The following is a 23,079-nucleotide window of genomic DNA, read 5'->3' on the forward strand; positions in this document are numbered from 1 at the left end:
TTGCTATCCACTGGTGGGGCCAAGGACTGTGGAAGGGTCCCAGCTGATTTAGGGGAGTACAGAGGGACATGAGGTCCTCACCCCAGTGACCACAGGGCCACCCCAGGAAAGGGCCTGCACAGACAGCCGCCTGCCGGGTAATGTCCCTCCTAACAGAAGAAAACCCTGGATGTTGCGGGCACTCCGGTGTCGTGTTGGTTAACTCGCAGTTCCCGGGTCTGTCTTCACCTTTCCGAACAGTGCATTTCTCCCTGTGGAAGATTGTGCTTCTTTGTTTGTTTGTTTGTTTTTGTTTTGGGTTTTTTTTTTTAAGTAAGATTAGCCCTGAGCTAACATCCGCTGCCAATCTTCCTCTTTTTTGCTTGAGGAAGACTGGCCCTGAGCTAACATCTGTGCCCATCTTCCTCTATTTTATACGTGAGACGCTGGCCACAGCATGGCTTCGTGAGTGGTGCATAGGTCCGTGCCCGTGATCTGAACCAGTGAAGCCCGGGCCACCAAAGTGAATCGTGTGGACTTAACTGCTATGCCAGCCGGCTGGCCCCAATTGCGCTTTTTTACAGCTTTATTGAGGTATAATTGACATACAATAAAGCACTCATATTTAAAGTGGACAGCTTGATGAGATTTGACATATGTGCATACCTGTGAAACCAGTACCACGATCAAGAGAGTGGGTGCATCTGTCACCCCTATACTAGTGTGCTCAGGTGGCCGTGACAAACACTACAGCCTGAGCAGCTTAGATGGCAGGGATTTATTTCCTCCCAGTTCTGGAGACTGGAAGTCCGAGATCGAGGTGCTGGCAGGGTTGGTTTCTCCTGAGGCCTCTCTCCTTGGTGTGTAGATGGCCAGTGTCTCTCTGTCCTCACGTGGCCATTCCTCTGTGTCTGTGTCCTAATCTCTTCTTACAAAGACACCAGTGAGGTGCTATTAGGGCCCACCCAACATAATGACCTCATTCAATCTTGACTACCTCTGTAAAGACCCTGTCTTCAAATAAGCTCTCGTTCTAAGGCTCTGGGGGTTACAGCTTCAACATAGGAATTTGCGGGGACATAATTCAGCCTGTAACAACCCCCAAAACGTCCTCAAACCTTGAGAATCCTCCCCCCACCCCCTAGCCGTACCCCAGAGAACTGATGACCTACTTCTCTCGCTGGAGGTTAGTTTGCATGCTCTGGGGTGCTGCCTAAGGGGCAGCACGCTGGATGGAGTCTCACTTTCCTGACTTCTTTCAGGTGGCATAGCTATTCAGATTTCATCACTGATTAGTAGCTGTGTATGCAGGTAGCGCATGTTGTTTGTAGATGAACATTTGGTTTGTTTGCAGTGTTTGGCTGTTGTGAACAGTGCTGCTGTGAGCATTCGTGTGCGAGTCTTTGTGTTGACATGTTTTAAATTCTCTTTGGTGGTAGGGGCTGGCCCAGTGGCCGAGTGGTTAAGTTTGCTCACTCCGCTTTGGCAGCCAGGGGTTCGCAGGTTCGGATCCTGGGCGTGGACCTACACAACACTCATGAAGCCATGCTGTGGCAGCATCCCACATACAAAACAGAGGAAGACTGGCACAGATGTTAGCTCAGTGACAATCTTCCTGAATCAAAAAAAGGAGGATTGGCAGTGGATGTTAGCTTAGGGCCAATCTTCCTCACATACACACACACAAAATTCTCCTGGTGCATGCCTAAAAGTGGAAAAGCTGGGTCTTGTTGTATGTATTTTTTATTTAGGTGGTTTTTCATTTCTTTCAGCAAGATTTTGTAGTTTTCAATGTACAGGTCTTTTCACAGCTTTTGTCAGATTTATCCCTAAGTGTTTCATATTTTTTATAATAGCTTTATTGAGATATAAGTCACGTACCATATAATTCACTCATTTAAAGTGTGTTATTCAATGGTTTTTAGTATATTCACAGTGTTGTACAACTACTACCACAATCCATTTTAGAACATTCTCGTCACCCTCAAAAACTACTCTGTACCCAGTAGTCACTCCCCATTCCCTCTACTCCTCAGCCTTTGGCCACTGTGAATCCACTTTCTATCTCTATGGATTTGCCCATTCTGGGCATTTCACATAAATATGTGGTCTTTTGTCATGACATCTTTCACTCAGCATGATGTTTTCAGCCTTTGTCCATGATATAACGTGTATGAGTGCTTCATTCCTTTTTACAGCTGAAGAGTTCTCCATTGATATTGGGTAGACCATATTCTCTGTCTCTGCTTGTCCACTGATATTGGGTAGACCACATTCTGTTTCTCTACTTGTCCTCTGATATTGGGTTGACCACACTCTGTTTCTCTACTTGTCCACTGATATTGGGTAGACCACACTCTGTTTCTCTACTTGTCCACTGATATTGGGTAGACCATATTCTCTGTCTCTACTTGTCCTCTGATATTGGGTAGACCACAGACTGTTTCTCTACTTGTCCACTGATATTGGGTAGACCACACTCTGTTTCTCTACTTCTCTGTTGATATTGGGTAGACCACACTCTGTTTCTCTTCTTCTCTGTTGATATTGGGCAGACCACATTCTGTTTCTCTACTTGTCGGTTGATATTGGGTAGACCACATTCTGTTTCTCTACTTGTGCTCTGATATTGGGCAGACCACATTCTGTTTCTCTACTTGTCGGTTGATATTGGGTAGACCACATTCTGTTTCTCTACTTGTCCTCTGATATTGGGTAGACCACATTCTTTTTATCTGCTTGTCCATTGATGGACATTTGGGTTGTTTCCACTTTTTGACTGTTATGAATGATGCTGCTAGGAACATTCACGTACAAATTATTGTGTGGACATATGTTCTCATTTCTTTTGCATGGATACCTAGGAGTGGAGTTGCTCGGTGGTATGGTAACTCAATGTGTAACCTTTTGAGGAACTGCCAGACTGTTTTCCAAAGTGCAGTAATGCAGATGGCTGCGCCGTTTTGTATTCCCACGAGCAGCGTATGAGGGTTGCGGTTTTCCACATCTTCACCAGCTCTTGTTATCTGCCTTTCTTATAGTCATCCTAGGTAAGTGTCAGGTGGCAGCTCATCGTGTTTTATTTGCATCTCCCTAATGATTAACGACATGGAGCATATTTTCGTGTGCTTATTGGCCATTTGCCTATCTATGAAGAAATGTCTATTGAAAACCTTTGTCCCTTTTTAAATTGAGTTGTCTTTTTATTATTGAGTTATATGAGTTTTTTGATATATATAATCTGGATACTACACCGTTATCAGACATCTGATTTACAAATACTTTCTCCCATTCTGTGGCTTGTCTTTTCACTTTCTTAATGGTGTCCTTTGTAGCACAAAAGTTTAATTTTGGTGCAGTCCAGTTTACCTCTTGTTTCATTTGTTGCTTATGCTTTTGGCGTCATATAGAAACAGTTGGCTACCCAAGGTCAGAAAGATTTATGCCTATATGTTCTTCTAAGAGTGTTACAGTTTCAAGTCTCACACTGAGGTCTTTGGCTCATTTTGAGTTAATGTACAAATGTGGTGTGAGGTGGCCACCGCAGGGTTTACAGGGACACCTTCACCTTGTCATAGTCTGGCCAAGGGGGCTTCTCCCGCTGTGCGTCTAGTACAAACCCTCGCACGGGCGCGCTTCCGCTCCTCCCTCCCAGCTCGTTCTAGCTTGTCAGACGTTTTACTTTTACACGTTATAAACCCCACACACGTTGTTATTATTTTTGTTTAAACAGTTACCTTCTTAAAAGATTTAAATAATAATAAAGAAATCTGAGGCCGGCCCTGTGGCCGAGTGGTTAAGTTCGCGTGCTCCGCTTTGGCGGCTCGGGATTTCGCCGGTTCGGATCCTGGGCGTGGACATGGCACCACTCATCAGGCCATGCTGAGGCGGCGTCCCACATGCCACAGCTAGAGGGACCCACAACTAAAATACACAACTATGTACTGGGGAGCTTTGGGAGAAAAAGGAAAAGCAAAATCTTTAAAAAGAAAAAAGAGAGAAATCGTACAGCTCTGCCCATGTAGTCCCCATTTCTGGTGCTCTTCGTCCCTCTGTGTGGAACTGAGTTTCCATCTGGCTCATTTTTCTTCTGCTCTGTGGACGTCTGTGAACATCTCTTGTAATGTGGCTTGGGGGTGATGAATTCTTTCAGCTTTTATATGTCTGAAGACACCTTTATTTTTCAAATACTTTCTCGGGGTACAGAATTCAAGGCAGACAGTTTTTCCTTTGAGCAATTTACAGATGTTGCCCCTCTGTCTTCTGCTCGTTTCTGATGAGAAATCTCCTGCCATCTTCGTCTCTGTTCCTCTGTCGTGTGTCTTTTTTCTCTGGTCGTTTTTAGGGTTTTCTCTTTTCGTTGGATTTGAGCTATTTAGTGATGGCGTGCCTTGGTGTAGTTCCTGATTGTTTTTCTGCCAGAGTTCATTGAACTTCCTGAGTCTGTGGATTTATACTTTTCATCAAGTTGTGAGCATTTTCAACCATTATTTCTTCAGATAATTGCCCTGTCCTTCCCTCTCTTTCACTTTGGAAGACTTTAATTACGTGGGTCTTGAAGTCGCCCCACAGCTCGTTAGTGCTCTCCTCATTCTCGGTGGGTTCTGGTCCTATGTTTTTAAATTCGCTAATAAAAGATTCTGCAGCGCCCAGGCCACCACTGACCCCACGCAATGTATTTTTCATCTCTTGTAATTTTCATCTCCGTAAATTTGACTTGGGTCATTTTTTGTATCTTCTACGTTGATTCTTAGCTTTTGAACATGTGCAATACAGCTATAATACCTCTTTTACTTTCTTTTCTGCTAATTCTGACATCTGTGTCAGTTCTTAGTTTCCTTTGACTGATTATTTTTCTCTTTATGGCTTATATTTTCCTGCTTCTTTGCATGCCTGGTAATTTTTGAACGGAGGCCAAACACTTTGAACCTAACTGGTTGGGTTCTGGATATTTTTGTATTACTAGAAATATTTTTGAGCATGTTCTGGGATGCAGGTGAGAGACAGTTTGATCCTTCCGGGTCTTCTGCTTAAGATTTGGTGGGCAGGTCCAGAGCTGTGCCCCATCTAGGGCTGGTTATTCTCAACTACTGAGGCCTGACCTTCCTCAGCACTTACCTAACGCCCCAGGAAGGATGTGTTTTCTCCAGGCCGGCTTCTGGGAAGAGGCGCTCTTCCTGGCCCTGTGTGAGCACTGTCTCCTCTGGTCCTTCTGGGTGGTTCTTTCCCGGCCTCGGGTAGTGTCCTCACACACCTGAGCTGACCAGGTGGCCAGGTTCTCTGTGCAGATCTCTCCTCTCTGGTCCTTGCCCCAGGAACTCTGGCGACCTCAGTCTCCCTGGACTCTCGGCCCCTCTCCTCAGCCAGGGGTCTGCTGGACTCTGCCCAGACCCCTCCCTGGGCCAACTCTCCAGGCGTGGGGCTCGCCTCGCTTCCTTCCTGTCTCTCGGAGATCGCTGTCCTTTGTCTCCAATGTCCAGTGTCTTGAAACCCATTGTTTTCCGTATTTTGTCTGGAGTTTTGGTTGTTTCAGCAGGGAGGGTAGGCCTGGACCCTGTTGCTCTGTCGTGGTCAGTCATGGAAGTGGGTGTTGGCGCATCTGAAGAGTCTTTTTGGCTGGAACTTTTAAGTCAAGCACTGCAATCCCATCATTAATGAGCAGAACAGGTTTTTAATGAAGACTTCTAAAACTTTGTTCCAATTTTGGTTTCTGATGGCCATGAATCAAGTGTGTTCCGTAGTGTTTCAAACACTCACTGTCACAACGTTTCAGCCAGGTGTGCCCTCAGAGGCCGTGCAGTCCGGGGCCCGGGGTTGGGGGAGGCAGTGCCCCTGGCTGCCAAGGCAAGCCCTGCAGCCAGCCGTGGCTGGTCGGTGTCAGGGTGAGCCTCAGAACCGGGGATTTGCGGCCCAGGGGCACCCGCTGACTGCCCCGGGTGGCCGGGAGGCTCCAGCTAGGGAGTGCAGTTTCCAGTTGGGGTCTCACTCCCACTGTGGGGGCTGGCTGACCCTGGGCCTCCTGTGTTTCACTTCTGAGCCTCCGTTTTCTCACTACGAGAGTGAGGCAGCAAAGGCCCCCTTGGGGGCTCCGATGAGGGTAGATCTCCAGTGGAGGCCCCACGAGGTGTCTGCGGGGGAAGGGAGGAGGGGAGCAAGTCCACTAGGAGCGTGAGGGGGAGCCTCCAAGCCCGGGGCCTCTCCTAAGGAGCGGGTGCTCCTGTGATGCGTCCCAGTGTGCTCAGGGGGAGCACTGGACTCGTGCTGAATGTCTGGGCTTCGCCCCAGGTGGGGCAGCAGGCAAGGGAGGGCTGGGCCCAGTGCTGCTGAGGCAGGTGCACGAAGGAGGGCAGGGACCCCACTGGTCCCAGCACTGCCATGGTGGGCAATGTGAAGGCTGCGGTCCAAGAGGAGGCCTGAGGGTTCCCTCCTGGGGGCAGCAGGCACTGGGGGGCTGGGTACAGAGCTGGTGGGCAGCCACTGGCCCGGGTCTTTTCCTGCCCTCTTCTGGGCTTCGTGGGCCCCAAGGTGTCCCCAGCCCCAGCCCTGAAGCAGCTTTCTGGTTGTGCCTACCTGCCTGCTCCTCTTGTCATTCCAGCTGCTCAGCTGGGAAAGAAGGTGGCCGTGGTCGACTATGTGGAGCCTTCCCCTCGAGGTAGGCAGCCCCCGGCAGGAGCTGTGTGTCTGGGGAGGGGACTGGGAGGGGGCCCTGATTCATGTACAGAGGGCAGCTGAGCCCAGAGCCATTCACCTCCCGCTATGCAGAGTCTCTGGACAGCGGACAGCATCCTGTTTCTTGTGTGAGCTGCCATTACTTTAAAGTTCCTTGTTCTTCTCATTTGAAAATGACTCTGAATACAATTACAGAGAGTAAATCCATGTGGCAGGGTCCACCTGGGCCATGTTTGAGTGAAAAACGACAACTTCAAGGAATTCTAAACAACTGTAGAAGAATAGGAAACCCTGTGGAGTCACCTGAATATAAATTTACATGTGCTCTTCCTACCGTGTCAGGCACCAGGTGGGGCCTCGGCGGCACCTGTGTGAATGTCGGCTGCATCCCCAAGAAGCTGATGCACCAGGCGGCACTGCTGGGGGGCATGATCCGAGATGCCCCCCACTACGGCTGGGAGGTACCCCCGCTGGTCCCACACGATTGGTGAGGAGCCGGGCTGTGCCCAGCACTTTTCTGCTCGCCTTGGGGGAAGCGGAGGTCTCTTCATTCCCTTACCCTCACGGGCGCGTGCTGCCTGCGGATGGGGCTCCCCTGGATGCTCTGGCAAAGTCTGGGGACGTTTTTGGTTCTCACCACTGCGGGGGCTGCTGCACCGACTGGGGGGAGCCCCAGCATGCACTGAGCGTCCTGTGTCCTGTGGTGCACAGGACGCCCCATGAGGGACACTTCGGCCCAAAGGCCAGTGCTGAGGTGTGGGAGCCCCCTCAGCCTCAGCAGGCGGCCCTCCTGCTCACACGGCACACGGGCCCCTTCTTGTGCTCAGATGGCCTGGATCAGGGCCTTGGCCATGTTCTGATGGCTCTGGACCAAAGCCCTCATTTTCCATGGGTCCAAAGCCCCACAGCCCCAAACCTGGAGCAGAGACAGCGGCTGTGGGATGGAGGTCACGTTTTTCCACCTTTAGAAACAGTTCATAAACACACTGTTTACATCCGATAGCACGTTGTGAGACTACAGCTAACACTTCTGTTGTGGTTTTTAATGTTTTGTTTTGTGTGTTAACAGGAGGAAAATGGCTGAAGCTGTTCAAAACCATGTGAAATCCCTGAACTGGGGGCACCGGGTCCAGCTGCAGGACAGGTGCTGAGGCCTTGCCCGTCCCCGTGGCCTCCTCTGGATCATTTCATACCTTGACAACAGGGTTCAGTGATAAGATGAGGGGACCCTGTTGTGGATGGGGTTGAGCAGACAGTCAGTGGACAGGGCAAGTACCCTGGGAGTGGAAGGCTGCCCTGCTGGCTGCCACCTGCAGAGTCCAGAGCACTGAGGAGCAAGGGGCACGTTGACAGGATGGCCGGAGCCTGAGGCTGTGCCAGGGAGGAAGTGTGCTCGGGGCCAGCGCCAGGGAACATGCAGGCCAGAGTGTGGGGCCTTGGTGAGGGCCACCCTAGTGGCCAGCTCCTTCCTCGAGGCAGGCAGCCTTTCTCCTGCCAGGGCCAACCTCAGTGATGTGAAGGATCCCAGTGGGCCCCACATGGCTGGTGCAGAGGCCCAGGCACCACTGAGTGAACCCCACACCTCACCTCTCACCTCCAGGCTCCCACACTCACTGCACACTTCCAGCTCCCCTGGCACGGATGAAGGGGCCTGGCATTGTCTGCTGGAGCAGATGTCCAACATGACCTTTCCACTCTGAAACCGCCAGCCCCCGCCAGCCCCGTGGGGTCCCCCAAGCCAGATCCCCACCCTTCCTCCCACTGAAGTATTGTCCCTGAGGAGTGGCTGCCAGGGGAGGTGCCTGGAACTGCACTTGAGTTGGGCTGTTCCTTGTTCCGTGCCTTGTAGCTGTCCTGTGCCCGTGTGTGTGGTGGAGGGGACAGTGGCCCCTCAGAGGTCTGGTGGCTCATCTAAGCACTCTCTGCTTGGCCCCAAGGTGGTCTTCCTGGAGCTGTGAAGTAGGCAGCAGTTTTGTGCCCACAGACCCAAGAGCACTGAGCCAGTGAAGCCGGCCCACCACCCACCATAGGCTTGCCCAGGGGTCCCCTAGGGAGCTAAGCTGTACTGTGTTGTTTCTCCTCCACGTGGGGCTCGGTGTCCCCTCGTGCAGTTTGCTGGAGGCATCGGGCTCTGCCATCTTTCCTGCTGGCCCTGGGCAGCTCCTAGGCAGGTGCCAAACGAGCCCAACCCCAGGCTGGCTCTGGCGCCACCCGCACAGGAGGCTGGAGCCTGCCTCAGGTGTTTGTGGCCCCCGGCTGTCACCGGGCTGTTGGATGAGTGAGGACTTCCACAGGAGCTTCCTGCAGCTCGAGTGGTGCCTGAAGGTGCCGGGCTTGCCCTTGGGGAGAACACGAGGTCAAGGAGGCAGTGAAGCCTCACCAGAGCCGCCAAGAAGCCCCCTGCAGCGCAGCCTTTGTAATGAGAAGGCGTGGGTCCTTTCTGCACACCCCACTCCTGCCGCTCCTGTGTCCTTGTTGTACCTGTTCTTCTGGCTTCACTGTCCCCTAAAGGCAGGAGGTGATGGATGCCTGGTGGGCACCCTCCCTTGCCAGGGGAAGTTGGCGGTTTGGGTGCAGGGGTAACTGGGTGTGCGTGGGACCTCTGCTCCCTGGTGGGATGTGCCCAGGTGACAAGGATGGACCCCAGTGGAGGCCCGGCCACTTCTGTCATCACACACCAGGGCTGTAGTCAGACTCAGGATGGTGCTGAGCTGCTGTGTCTCTGCCTGGCAGCTGTGGTCACCATGCTCCAGGGAACAGCGAGTGGCCTGTCCCATGCTTCCTGACGCTTCTCCAGTCACCTCTTGCCTGACTTGAGCCATGGGCCATGGGCCTGAGCTCGCTTTTTAGCAATCTGCCCCATGCTCCCTGTTTAACCCAGAGGTGAGGCTTAATTTGCAGAGGAAATGTTTGAAAGTCCCATTTTTATTTTGCAGAAAAGTCAAGTACTTTAACATCAAGGCCAGCTTTGTCAATGAGCACATGGTCTGCGGTGTCACAAAAGATGGGAAAGAGGTGAGAGCCCGATGGCCTGAGGGGGCCCTTGAGGCCATCCTCATGTTCCAGGGACCTTGGGCAGGCCTGGCTCCAGCTTTGCTCGGCCTCAGTGTTATGCTCAGTAACATGCGCTGCTGCAGTTGACACAACGGGTCCCTTTGAGGCCATCTTAATTCTTTACAAAGGAGGAAACGGGCCGCGTGAGACGCCGCCTGCTGCGCAGGGTGCCGGGCGGTCACCCCTTGGATGGTTTTGTGGGACTTGAGGCACGCGATGCCCACAGGGTGCTCTGCAAACTGCGAAGTCCTGGGAGTTGAACGTCTCCCTGCCCTCTTCCACCTGTCCCCCAGACCCTTGGAGGGTTCCCCGCTCCGTGGGGCTCTGAGCTGCTGCCCACAGGTCAGCACTGCGGGCAGAGGTTGTCATAAGCATGCTTGGGTCCCTGCCCATGGCTGGGCCCTCTGCCCGGGTGACCGCAGCATATCTGTGTGACTGTAGCTTTCTGGGTTTATTCTCAGACTCTGCTTTCGGCTGAGCACATTGTCATCGCGACTGGAGGGCGGCCGAGGTACCCCACGCATGTAAGTGTCCCCAAAACACAGCCTTCGCGCCCACCCCAGCCACAGTCGTGGTCTCCAGGCTCAAGCAGTACACTGTTTACATAAGTGCCTCCCACACCAGCTGCCCTCCCCACTCTTTCCTATTGTTAAAATTTTTTTTTCTGTACTCAGTATTGTCACTTTTTATTATCTGATCTTCTCTTGAATCCACTCCGCTGAAGCAGGTCACCAGGGACCCCACACTGCTGACTCTTGAGAGCAGTTCTCACTTCACTGCTCAGCTGGCTTCTGGGGTGCCGCCAGATCTGTTCTCCTTGTTCTCAGCATCACTTACCTTTCCTCAGTTTCCTTTGTTGACTCCTCCTTTACCGCTGCTAATTCTAGGACATTTTCTTCCCTCCAAAGTGGAGCCCTGCCCCCGTTAGCAGTCACTGTCCACTCCCTGCTTCCCGCAGCCTCTGGCAACCACTGGTCCGCTCTCTATCTCTGTGGATTGGCTATTCTGGACGTTTCACGTAAATGGAATCAGACAGCATGTGGCCTTGTGACTGGCGTCCTGCACTTAGTGTAGTGTTTTCACGGTTCATCCTTGCTGTAGCCTGTGTCAGAACTTCATTCCTTTTTATGGCCAAACAATATCCCATTGTGGGGATACACAGGCACACCTCGTGTTATTGTACTTCATTTTATTGCATTCCACAGGTATTGTGTTTTTTACAGACTGAAGGTTTGTGGCAACCTCATGTTGAGCAAGTTTATCAGCACCATTTTCCTAACAGCATTTGCTCACTTCCTGTCTCTGTGTCACATTTTGGTAATTGTCACAGTATTTCAGACTTCTTCATTATCGTTATAATTGTTCCGATGACGTGTGATCAGTGGCCTCTGATGTTACTATGGTAATTGCTTTAGGGTGCCAAAAACAGCACCCAAGTAAGATGGCGAGCTCAGTCGATAAATGTATGTGTTCTCACTGCTCCACCAACACCCGTCTCTCTCCCTCTCCTCGGGCCTCCCTATTCCCTGAGACACAACCATTTTGAAATTAGGCCAATTAATAACCCTGCAATGGCCTCTAAGGGTTCAAATGAAAGATGAGTCACACGTCTCTCACTTTAAATCAAAAGCTACAAGTGATTAAGCTTAGTGAGGAAGGAATGTCCAAAGCTGAGATAGGCCAAAAGCTGGGCCTCTTGGGCCAAAAAGTTAGCCAAGTTGAGAATGCAAAGGAAAAGTCCTTGAAGGAAATTAAAAGTGCTGCTCCAGTGAACACAGGAGATAAGAAGGCAAAACAGCCTTATTGCTGATACGGAGAAAGTGTTAGTGGTCTGGGTAGAAGATCAAACCAGCCACAACATTCCCTTAAGCCGAAGCCTAATCCAGAGCAAGGCCCTAATTCTCTTTAATTCTACAAAGGCTGAGAGAAGTCAGGAAGCTGTGGAAGAAAAGGTTGAAGCCAGCAGAGGTTGGTTCATGAAATTTAAGGAAAGAAGCGTCTCCATGACGTAAAAGTGCAGGTGAAGCAGCAAGTGCTGATGCAGGAGCTGCAGCGAGTTCTCCAGAAGGTCTGGCTAAGATCATTCATGAAGGTGGCCACTCTAAACAACAGATTTTCAGTGTAGACAGAACAGCCTTGTATTGGAAGAAGACGCCATCTAGGACTTTCGTCGCTAGGGAGGAGAAGTCAGTGCCTCCCTTCAAAGCTTCAAAGGACAGCCTGACTCTCTTGTTAGGGGCTAATGCAGCTGGTGACTTGAAGGTGAAGCCTGATCATTTATCATTCCAGAAAGCCTAGGGCCCTTAAGAATTGTGCTAAATCTACTCTGCTGTGCTCCATACCTGAAATGACAAAGCCTGGATGACAGCACATCTGTGTACAACATGGTTTACTGAATATTTTAAGCCCACTGTGGAGACCTACTGCTCAGAAAAAAAGATTCGTTTCAAAATGTTACTGCTCACGGTCGCCCTGACCTGGTCGCCCAAGAGCTCTGATAGAGAAGTGAACGAGATGAGTGTTGTTTTCATGCCTGCTAACACAGTATCCATTCTGCAGCCCATGGATCAAGGAGTCATTTTGAAATAGATCTCGTAAGGCTCTAGCTGCCATGGATCGTGATTCCTCTGATGGATCTGGGCCAAGTAAATTGACAACCTTCTGGAAAGCATTCACCATTCTAGACGCCATTAAGAACATTTGTGATTCATGGGAAGAGGTCCAGATAGCAGCATTAACAGGATTTTGGAGGAAGTGGATTCCAGCCCTCATGGATGACTTTGAGGGTTCCAGGCTTCAGTGGAGGAAGTAGCTGCAGGTGTGGAAGTAGCGGGAGAACTAGAGTCAGAAGAGGAGCCTGCGAGGACTGAACTGCTGCAATCTCCTGACAGACGGACGGGTGAGGAGCTGCTTCGTGTGGACGAACAGAGAAAGTGGTTTCTTGAGATGGAATCTCCTCCTGGTGCAGATGCTGTGACGATTGTTGAAACGACAACCAGGGATTTAGAATCTGACGTAATCTTAGTTGGTGAAGCAGCGGCAGGGTTTGAGAGGATGGACGCCAGTTTTGAAAGAAGTTCTCCTGCGGGTAAAATGCTGTCGAACAGCATCGCACGCCGCAGAGAAATCATTGGTGAGAGGAAGAGTCAGTCAGTGCGGCCAGCTTCACTGTTGGGTTATTTCAGGAAATTGCCACAGCCACCCGAACCTTCAGCAACCCCCGCCCTGATCTGTCAGCGGCCATCGGCACCGAGGCCAGACCCTCCACCAGCAAAAGGATCACGACTCTCTGAAGGCTCAGATGATGGTTAGCATCTTTTAGTAATAAAGTACTTTTTACTTAAGTTATGCACGTTGTTTTTTTAGACATAATGCTATTTTATACTTAATAGACTACAGTGTACGTAAACATAACTTTTATATGCACTGGGAAACTGAAAAATTGGTGTGACTCGCTTTATTGCAATATTCCCTTTGTTGTGGTGGTCTCAAGGTCTGCCTGTACTGTATTTTGTTTATCCGTTTGTCCACTGACGGACATCTGGGTTGTTTCCACTTTGGCTGTCACGGACAGCACTGCTGTGGACACCTGTGTTGCAGCTTTTCTGTGGATTTGACTTTTCACTTCCCCTGGGTGTGTACCTAGAGTCGAGTTCCTGGGTCACAGGGTCTGTGTTTAACCTTTTGAGGACCTGCCAGACTGTTTTCCAAAGCAGCTACATGATTTTACGTTCCCGCCAGCAGTGTGTGAAGGTCATACTTTCATGTTACTTCGCATGTCTTAGCATATTTTTTGAAAACCGAACATTTCAAATGAAGTAATGTGTTAAGTCTGAAATCAGAATCTCCCTCCACCATAAGATTTTGTTCATTGCTGTTTGTTTGTTGGGCGATTTTCTGGACTAATTTTGTAAATCTTTATTGTTTGTCGCTTGAGGCCACTGAAGTCTCTGCTCAGTTAGCTTAGTGGTCAGCTAACAACTGGATAGAGTTCCTTCAACGCTGGGAGCCTAGCATCTCCCAGCCTTTGCCAAGGCCCTGTGGGCGTCTGGGGCACACCTTCAACACTCAGCCAGGTAGCGGAAACTGTGCCTTAGCTTTCACTTCCTACCTGGACAGAGCCCCAAGGGCAGCCAGAGGTCAGAGTCAGGGCCATCCCAGGCCTTGCCCAGGTGTGTGCGCAGCCCAGTGCACACGCCCAGCCTTTGAGATCCCCAGGAATGTGCTGGAGCTTTTCAAAGCCCCTGTGGACATCTCATTCCTCAGCTTTTCCCTTTAAGCTTTTGGTCAGTCTGTTGTCTGCTTCGACTGTTATCCATCACGTCCGTCAGCTGTGATGTCAGGTCATTGGGCACATCCCCCCCGAGGAGAGGTTTCAGCCCCGGGCAGGTTCGAGCGAGGCCAGATGGAGACAGGCCTCTGGAGTGGGTCTTCCAGGAAACCTCGGCAGGTCGAACAGTGGCTGTTCTTTGGGAAGGAGCTTTGAAAGGCTCCCGCTCTGTTCCGCTCTCTCTGGTACTGTCAATTTTCAAGGCTACCGCTGAGCTGGGGGATGGCACTAGTGTAAGTTAGAATTCCACAAAACTCACCATTCTTACCAAATGTCAGCTGTTTTTCTTGACTAAATGTTCCCTGTGTTGCTGTGCACCTTCAGTTTGTTTCCGGAGCTCTGAGGAAGTTGGAGCTGACCGTTTCCCCAGCTCTTCTGCTGTCTTTATGGAGGGGTGAACTTTGGGAGGGCCTCACTCCACCATTTTCCCTGACGTCACCTCTGCCCAGTCTTAAGTGGGGGGGCTTCTCTGCCCTCCCTCCTACAAGGAAAGTGGAGCTGAGGAAGAGGACCCAGCGTTGGACTGGGGGGAATGGGAAGCAGGAAGGAGAACAGAGGGGCTTGGCCAAGGCTACCTCCTCACAGGTCTCCCAGGGGCCCGGGGAGCTGAGCTCCCCGAGCCCTGAGCCTCCACATGGGCTGCAGCAAAGGGCACCAGACTGACGGATCCCACAGGCTGGAGGCCACTCCTGCCTCTTGTGTAGATCCAGACAGAGCAAGGGAAGTGGTTCTGTTTCTTCTCAGATGCTTAAATAACCTTCATTCAGTTCTGTGCTTTCTCTAGAAACTGGGAACAGAGGGTACCGAGGAAAATGTGTACGTCCAGGCCTCAGAGGGCCGCCAGACCTCCCTTCTGGCCCTCAGGCCAGCAAAAGCAGCCTCCAGAGAGGGCCAGGCAGCTTGTGCGTAGTGGTGGCCCTTGGGCAGGCTGCACAGCTCTGTAGGTGACAGGGTGCTGCTGTTCAAGGTAGCTACACCAGACGGGCAGAGCAGGTGACCATCAGTGACCCCTCACCCAGCAGCCAGGCCAATGTTGGTTCCGCTTAAAGCCCCCGAGGCCACGGTCATCTCCCGGGAGCCAGGCGGTCATCTCGACTCCTTTGAGGCACCGGTCCGAACTGCACATGTGCTTGAGCCAGGTGGCCCTGTGGAGGGGACTGGCCTGGCCCCGTCCTGCTGGGCCTTGGCAGGGCAGCTGCCAGTGTCTCCACTTGCCCAGAGCAGGATGAAGCAGGAGCTGCCGGGTGCTGGAGGAGGCGGCTTAGATGCCCTCTCCCCTCCACTGCCTGCCCAGGACGACCCCGCAACAAGGCTTGCTTATGTTCCAGTCCCTTTGATTTTCAGACCTTTCAGTTTTCCTTGAGCAAACCCGAGAAATTCCTGACTTTATTTTTTTTGCCAATTGAAATCATAAACTGTTTGAAATCCGTTTCCTCTCCACCAGCACATCTTATTCACGGGCCACTACGAGGGCACCTGTCTCTCTGCCTCCCCACCTGCTTAGCGGCCCCTCATCAGGCCCTGAGGGGATACGGGGTGGTCTGTTCAGTGCCTGGGCACAGGGCCACCTGACTGGCCCCGAGGGTGCCTGGCGGCATCCAGCCTTCATCCTGGTGCCCTTAGAGCCTGCCAGCCCCTCCACACCCTGCCTCACTCTGCTCCTCTCCTCTCCTCCCCTCTGCCCTGGGTCTGGATCAAGGGGAGAGTCCTGGGGAGCAGAGAAGAAAGACCCACTGGCTGTGCCCCAGCTCCCTGGCCGCCTGTCACAGCCAAGGAGTGCCCGGTGTGTCGCTGCTGGGCAGGTGGTGCACTGACTTAGATATAGACAGATCACCCGTCCCCAGAGGCCACAACCTGAAGAAAAGTCTGCAGAGCAGGGAAGTGCACCCACACGTGAGCTGGGGGACTCTGGTTGAGTTGTGTCTGCAAAATGGACATCCTCCTCATGCCAAGTGGTGCTCTCCTCATACTGGTCCTTCTTTCTCGGATAGATCGAAGGTGCTTTGGAATATGGAATTACCAGTGATGACATCTTCTGGCTGAAAGAATCCCCTGGAAAAACGTAAGACCTGAACTGTGCCTCCGTGGGGCCCTCTTTCTGTTCACTGTGGTAGGTGTCAGGGCTCCTTGGAGCCCTGTGTTGGACCTTTTCCCTCTCTACCTGAAATCAGGAAGGAAGCCCAGTACCCGTGCCCCTTGCAGGACTGTTGACACACTGTATCCTGTGACTGTCTTGCAAGTGGTGACTTGACTCACATAAAGTGAATCAGCCACTTATTGCCTACAACAGTGGTTTTCAAACAGGGTTCCCAGGAGTTCCATGGTTCCAGCTGGCCCTGTCAGAGGCATCAGGGATGGAGGGCATTCAAGGAGGGGAGAGCAGGGTCCGGCCCTCCTCTGGCCTCGGTCAAACATCCCCACTTTCCTCTGGTTTTCGCCTTGGGCTTCCCTGAAATCTAGCAAAGGCTCCACGGCCCTCAGAGCACAGCCCAGTTGTGGAGGTGAGACCGGCAGCGTGAGTGGTTTTACAGTCCCCAAGCAGGTGGAAATGCACGAAGTTCAATACTGCACCCACAGAGCAGCTGTTAGGGTGGCTCCAGGTCCAGACAGCTCTTGCCTTTGGGTACGGAGGGGACCTCGTGCTCGCATGGACCAGAAAGGCCAGCAGAGGGCAGCAGAGGCTTGGCCATCAGCAGCGCTTGGCTGCCTTGGGACTTGCCTCCAAGAGACTGTGTGTGGGACAGTGTGCCGGGAGGTGGACAGGCATGTGTGTGCAAGTATAGGTGTGGGGGAGTGTGTGCATGTGTGCTGTGTGCATGCTGAAGTGTGTGTGTTGTGTGCATGTGTGTGTCATGTGTTCTGCTTGTCGTCATTGTTTCCTACTTCACAACATGTCTTTGTTTGGTGCTGGGGCTTGATTCCCTTGAATGTACGTGGCAGTTTATTTTATCTTTCCGCCATTTGCAAACATCTCAGTTTCTCTTTCTCGGTGTTATAAGATGCTGCACTGAAAACCTTTGGGGTACGTCTTATATACATACACATATACAGTGCCTCTTATGCATTACACATGCCTGTCAGAGGTATTTCCACACGTAGAAAACGCAGGTCCAGGGGTAGGTGCCCTTCACACCACGTGTTTTGCTAACATGCCCCCTCCTGGTGGGCTGCACCGGCCTAACTGTGCACTGTCCGCCTGCCTCTGCCTCCGCCTCCTCGGGCATCCGCTTGCTCCTAGGGCATAGAACTGTGCACTGATCGCTGTGCGCTCCTGCCTGAGGCACGTCGGGGTCCCTCCCAGTTACCGCGGTCAAGCTCGCACAGGTTTGTGTCCCGCTGTCCATTGCCTTCTGCCGGTTCCCCAGGCTGTGGTTTACCTCTTGACTTGCCGATAGTTTTTCATGCAGAAGTTTTTAATTTTTAAGTTATGACATTCATCACTTTTTCCCTTTGTGTCATAATTTTTGGGTTATTTGTTCTTTTATCTTTCACTACCCAGTAGGTTAAACGTGGCCTGGTTTTGTTTGTGTCTGCTATTAGTAGTCATCTTTTCGTGTGCTTATTGGCCATTTAAAATTGAGTGTGTCTGTCTGTGAGTGTGTGATGTGTGTGTGTGAACTGTCAGCTTGGTCTTTGGCCTGCTTTCTATCTGGTTTTTCTTTTTCTTCTCTTCTCTTTTTCTTACCTTCCAGCTGGTGTGCATATTACGCTGTGACCCCGTGTCGTTTGTATTGCAGATTTTCTCAGCTTGTCACGTCTTTTAACTTGTGCAATGGACAAATTTTTTGTGTGTGTATAACTTAGATCTCTTTTTACACTTAATGGCTTTTAGATTTATTGCATGTTCAGGAAGGCCTGCCCCAACCCCAAGGTTGTTTTTGAAAAGAAGCCCCTGTATTTTCCTTTAGGCCTTCCGCAGGTCGGACTTTCTTTTGCGTCCTTGGGTGTTAGCAGTTCCTCTGTGGTGTGGCGCAGTGGAGACCAGGCTGCCGGGTTCCAGCATCACTGACTGCCTGGCCTCTCGAGCCAATGTGACAGCTCTGTCCCGGGGGGAGTCGTCCTGCTCTGGCCCTTGACTTGGCTTTCCTGAGCCCCTGGTGCAAGTGCCTGGCAGAGTCTTCAGATCTTCTTAGTTTGCTTTCACGTTGATCTCTCTGAGTGGAATGTAGACACACTGCCAGCCACTCCGTAGTAGTCTACTGAGCCCCGGATTGAAACAGCCTTAAACGTGCAGCTGTCTGGGGCCAGCTCCACGCACGGGGCTTCTCCTGTGAGGCATCTTGGCCCATCACTGAAAGCCAGCATTTTTTGAATCCTGGTCTTTTGTCAAATTAGTTCTTGTATGTTTCCCTGGGGTTTTGTTTGTTTGCTGTTTTCCCATTACATTTTAAAAGCAGCATCTCCAGCTTCCAGGAAGGGGTCAGATTCTGGTGTTGCTCTTTCTGCCGGCTGTTCGTCAGAGTCGGGGTGTGCACAGAGGCCAGCCTGGGCCGCAGCTCCGGGCTGCGGAGGGAGGGAGCCCAGGCGCAGCGGGTCCTGCAGCGCTCTGAGAGCAGGCCCTGGGCACGGCCGCTCCTCTGAGACCAGGTGCCGGGGCCGCAGCCGCTTGGCTGGGAAGACACGGCCCCAGATATTTTGGTCAGGAAAGAAACTGCAGTGTTTATTTTCTTCAGAAAAAAACATTTAGAAGATTTTTTTTTAAAAAAGCTCTCTCGTTTAGAAGGAATCTAGGTATGTTATTGTTTAAGAAAAAAAGTGTTTGCAATGTATCAGTCACCCGTTTCGTTCTGAGCATGATTTATGTGAGGAAATGGCTTTTTTAAAAATTAAGCTGGAGATATATCCCTGTACGATGCTTCTGTGAAAATGCGGCTTTTGTCCGCGGCTGTTAATGCAAGTTGTAACAGTGCGATACGGGAGTCAGTGTTTACATGTTACATTCCTCCCCGCAGTCAAAATAAGCCCGGAGGGTCTACAGTAGCATTTCTGTATTTTATCAGCTTGGGCTGGGGCTGAGGGGGAGGCCTCCGCTCACACTTGGAGGGGCTGTTTCTGCCAGATTTATTTGCCTTATAAATATTCCCTGTGTTTATTTTAACTCGCCTTTAGAATGGAGCTGAAATTAATATGGACCCCAGGGCTGCCCCCTGGCCCGGAGTGCTTCCCGCGGCCGGGCGGGACGTTCTACTTGGCCCCATCCATCAGGCCCGCCGGTGGCCGAGGGTGCCCAGCATGCCTGGCCTCCGCCTGCAGTGGGCACCATCTCCCCTGGCCAGCTCCCCAAGGCCTGAGGGAGGCTTTGATGGGCATGCCGGGCCCCAGTCCCTTGCAGGTTCTGCAGCATGCACAGGGCACCCCCTCCTCGCCACAAGGGGGCTCGGGCAGGGCGTGTCTGTGTGGGGCACAGGGCCCAGTCACTTCAGACCTGGCGAGTCGAGCCCACGGTGGGGCTGTGTGCGGACTCGGATACCTGGCCCCTTCTGTCACTAAATACTCTACCCTAAACGCCAGCCAAATTGCAAACCTGGGTCCCTTTGTTCATAAGATTGTGCCACATAAGCGTGCCCATCGGGAAATCGTGGAGAATCCACTTGTGTATCACAACTCCAAGTTCTTGCGGCCCTGTGGCCTCCTGGGGTCGTCCACGCCGCCTTTGCCCCTGCAAGTCATCGTGCTGTGTGGAGCCCGCGGCCACAGAGGCATCCCCCTCAGAGGCCAGCAGGAACCCCTGCTGCCTCTGCTCCCGCCAGGGCTGGGGAGCCCAGGGCTGAGAGGGCACAAGGGCCCGCGAGCCCAGGGGTGGAAGGCAGCCCGAAACTCCACCTTCACCCCACAGTTGGCCTGGTGTGGAAGCCCTGGAGGTCAGTGTAGAAAACCCCAGCAGACACGGTGTAGGCATGCGCCCCCCAGTGGGCGAGCAGACCCTGAGCAGCACGCAGCCTTGCCGCCCCGAGGCTGGCCTTGTCTGCGACCTGTTTGCCTTTTCCCTCCTCTGGTTTCTTCACTTTTCTGTGGAAATGCAGGACAGGCTGAAGAAGTGAGGAGGATTCTGGAGGAAGGACAGGGGCCCCTGGGCAGGTAGCAGGAGCCCCTTTGGAAGGAATGCTGAGGGGAGGAACGGCCACTCCTGGAAGCTGCCCCCCGCCAGTGGAGAGATGGGAGCACAGAGAGGGTGCACAGCTCGGGGCGGGGCAGGGTGGGGGGGGAAGGCTTGGAGGTGACATGCAGCCCAGCTGTTCAGCCCAGCCACCCCCTGGCAGGTGGAGGGAGCGGGGTGGGCCTACTCCCCGATTCCTTCACTGAGGAGGAGGCAGGCCCTGGGTGTCTGGATCCAAGCGCACCCCGCGCAACCTGGCTCCGCCTCCATCCCACGCCTGCTGATCTCCTTGCCCGCCTGGAGGGCCGCCTCCCTGCCAGGCTTCTGCAGCCAGGCCGCCTGCTGGGGGCTTGGGCCTGGCTGCCCAGCCTGCCCAGGCCAGGATCCTCTGGTCCCCGCCTCCTGTGACTCTTCAGGTGCCCTAACAGTGGGAAACCGAGGTCGCTCTCCTGCAGATGCCCTCACTCCCTGGCGGCAGGTGCGTGTGTGCCTGGGCCTACCCGGTGCCTGGAGGCCAGCTCTCTGCAGAGTGGGGCTCTGAGCTGGCGGCTTTGGGCAGATTTTGGTGTTGCCACCTTTCTCTGACAGCAACAAGGACGTGAATGAGGCCGGAGCCACCTGGGGTGGCTCTTCCCCCACGTTGGACCTACAGGCGACTGAGTTGCCATTTCCAGATAACAGCCAGGACCCAGTTGTTCTGCTGCCCACCCAGGTAGCCCGGGTGCCCTTGAAGGGCTGCAGAGCGAGGGACTGCCCCACCCCTCCCGCGCTGCCCCACCTGTGCGCCAGCCTGGCCTGCCCACTCTCCTCGGCTGTGTCCCAGCCCGCCCCTTCCTCTCGTGGGCCCAGGGCTCTGGGAGGCAGCGGCAGCCTTGTGACGGGCGGACTCTACGCGGCCTGCAGAGGTGGCTGTGGAAGGAGCTTTCATTTGACCCTTATTGTTAAGTCCAGAAGCCAACCAGCACTGTAATCATTTTTCTCTCTTTCTAAATGTGAGAGGGAGAAGTAAATTTTATCTCGCGAAGAACCATAGCCATTTATTTAGGAAAACTCACTGTGGCTTTTTGCATTTTCTGTTTAACCTCCACATTCGTTTGGTGTGATATCCCGTGTCCAGAAAAGGAGGGACCAGCCATCTGCTGGGACTTGGCTACCAGCTGGTTAAAGCCGTTGAGCGTCCCATGCGTGTCCCTGTGGCTGAGACGCATAGGGCGCAGAGGCTGAGGAATGCACCTCCTCGAAGTGGCATGAGTCCCAGGGCCAGAGCCTCAGGGTGGCATCTGTTACAGGGCCGGAACATAGAGGCTCTGGCTGGTGGTGGTGGGCCCAGCGTCAGGCCCTAGCGGGGAGGGATGGAGCCGGCAGTCCCAGGCAAGCTCAGAGCCAGCCCCACCAGGGAGGAGGCCTTGGGGCCCCCCGCCCCCTGTGCTGCCTCCCTGGGGCACCTGGGCTTGGCAGCCCGTTTGGCATTTCCTGCACTGGTGAGACTGCCAAGGGGCCCACTGCCGCTGTGAGCCCTCACTTTGTGTGGGTGTCCCCTTGGGGAGTGGATCAGGGGCCTTCAAACTCGAGAGGCAGGTGGAGAGCTCTTTAAGCTGAGGCTTCATGAGCCTGAAGTAAGTCTTTTGTTTCTGCTTCCTCCCCCTTCAGATTTTGAACAAGAAAGCCTGCCGTGTGATCAGGCTAAGCCCCTCGTAGTTATACCTTCGCATAACACGTTCACACACCAACAAGCACAGAGAGTGGAGCTGCCCAGAACACACAGACAAGTGAGTCAGGCTGTGAGGGTGCAGGTGGTGACTTCCAGCGTGGGCCGGTGCCCCTGTCTCCGTCTCTCGACGTACTGATAAGGCGAGTTATCCAGCCCTCGGGCTCACTCGGGCCCTGCCCCCAGGCCCCACAAGCTGGTCCCTAATTTCTGTGGCTGCCAGCACCACTGTCTTCCATGGTCATCCAGGCCAGGGGTCTCCAGCGGCCAGGGTAGGCTGAGCTGTAGTTTCAAGGCTACCTGTAAAAACAACACGGTGGCCTGGTCTCTGGTGCCCTCCACCCCTCGGGATCTGGGGGCTGTAGTATCTGTCTCCATTTTTGCTCCAGCATCTTGCTTTAGCCCATCTGAAGAGAGTTCTCTGGTTGGGTTCTTGGATCCTGCATTCTTCAAAGAATAATCATTATTTGATAAATTGAGGGGAGCGCAGAGTGTTGGTAATCTTTGCTCATGAAGACAAGAAGAGGCCCAAAGTTACCCTCAGCACAAGCGGGATGCCCGCTCGTGTGTGAGGTTCCAGTCACACACGTTCGGTCAAGGACACCCACAGAGGAATGGCTGGCTGGCGCCTGCCTCCTCCCAGATGAGCCCTCTGTCGGTGACTCAGAGCTGGTGGCCTGAGGGGTGGGGGCACCATGACTTTGAGGTGGGAGTGGGAGGCCCAGGGTGCTGAGGGGGCTCCGTGGGAGGAGCTGGGGATTTGGCGCCTGCCGGCCCTGCCTCTCTGTCTACCTCCCTGTCCGTGTAGTACAGGAGGTTGGGGAGGCACCCGTGGGCTGCAGAAACAAAATGTTTTTGTCAAAATCAGGAGACCATGTTGCTGCCTTGGATAGGGCAGTGGTATGAGCGCCTGGGCTGTCCTGTAGGCTGCGGGCTGTACCCAGCCCACTCGCGCAGGAGGGTCTGCTCTACAGAGACAGGGAGGCTCTGAGACAGGCAGGGGTAGCCCATGTGGTGACAGAGGGGCTCCACCCGGCCCCTGCACAGCACGTCTGCCCACGAGGCAGTCGACCCCCGCCATCCCCACTACTAGAAGCAGGGAGCAGAGGCACTGAGTGTGGGCACTGATGCTTTTACCCAACCTCGTTCTTACATTTAGGGCAGGATATTCAAAGCGGCTGAAGACTGTTTGTATTTTAAGTAACTCATAATTTCATATCTTAAAGAAAGGCTTATACTTTT

The 23,079-nt window shown here is 53.0% G+C and overlaps 1 protein-coding gene and 1 long non-coding RNA gene across 9 annotated transcripts in view; both read left to right on the forward strand.

Moving 5' to 3' along the window:
• Positions 1-23,079, forward strand: part of TXNRD2 (thioredoxin reductase 2) — a 51,280-nt gene that overhangs the window by 4,863 nt on the left and 23,338 nt on the right. For all 8 annotated transcript variants that reach the window (XM_008542685.2, XM_070628069.1, XM_070628067.1 and 5 more), the window contains exons 3-8: positions 6,575-6,631; positions 6,991-7,135; positions 7,718-7,792; positions 9,585-9,663; positions 10,164-10,226; positions 16,024-16,094. In XM_008542685.2, the coding sequence (XP_008540907.1) occupies positions 7,050-7,135; positions 7,718-7,792; positions 9,585-9,663; positions 10,164-10,226; positions 16,024-16,094 (374 nt within the window). In that variant the 5' untranslated portion in view covers positions 6,575-6,631; positions 6,991-7,049. The remainder of the gene's footprint in view (positions 1-6,574; positions 6,632-6,990; positions 7,136-7,717; positions 7,793-9,584; positions 9,664-10,163; positions 10,227-16,023; positions 16,095-23,079) is intronic.
• Positions 16,542-21,980, forward strand: LOC139084634 (uncharacterized). The gene is made up of 3 exons (XR_011542160.1): positions 16,542-20,607; positions 20,718-20,841; positions 21,780-21,980. It is a non-coding gene; the product is annotated as an uncharacterized lncRNA (long non-coding RNA).

The sequence above is a fragment of the Equus przewalskii genome, chromosome 7 (assembly GCF_037783145.1).
Source record: "Equus przewalskii isolate Varuska chromosome 7, EquPr2, whole genome shotgun sequence".
NCBI lineage: Eukaryota > Metazoa > Chordata > Mammalia > Perissodactyla > Equidae > Equus > Equus przewalskii.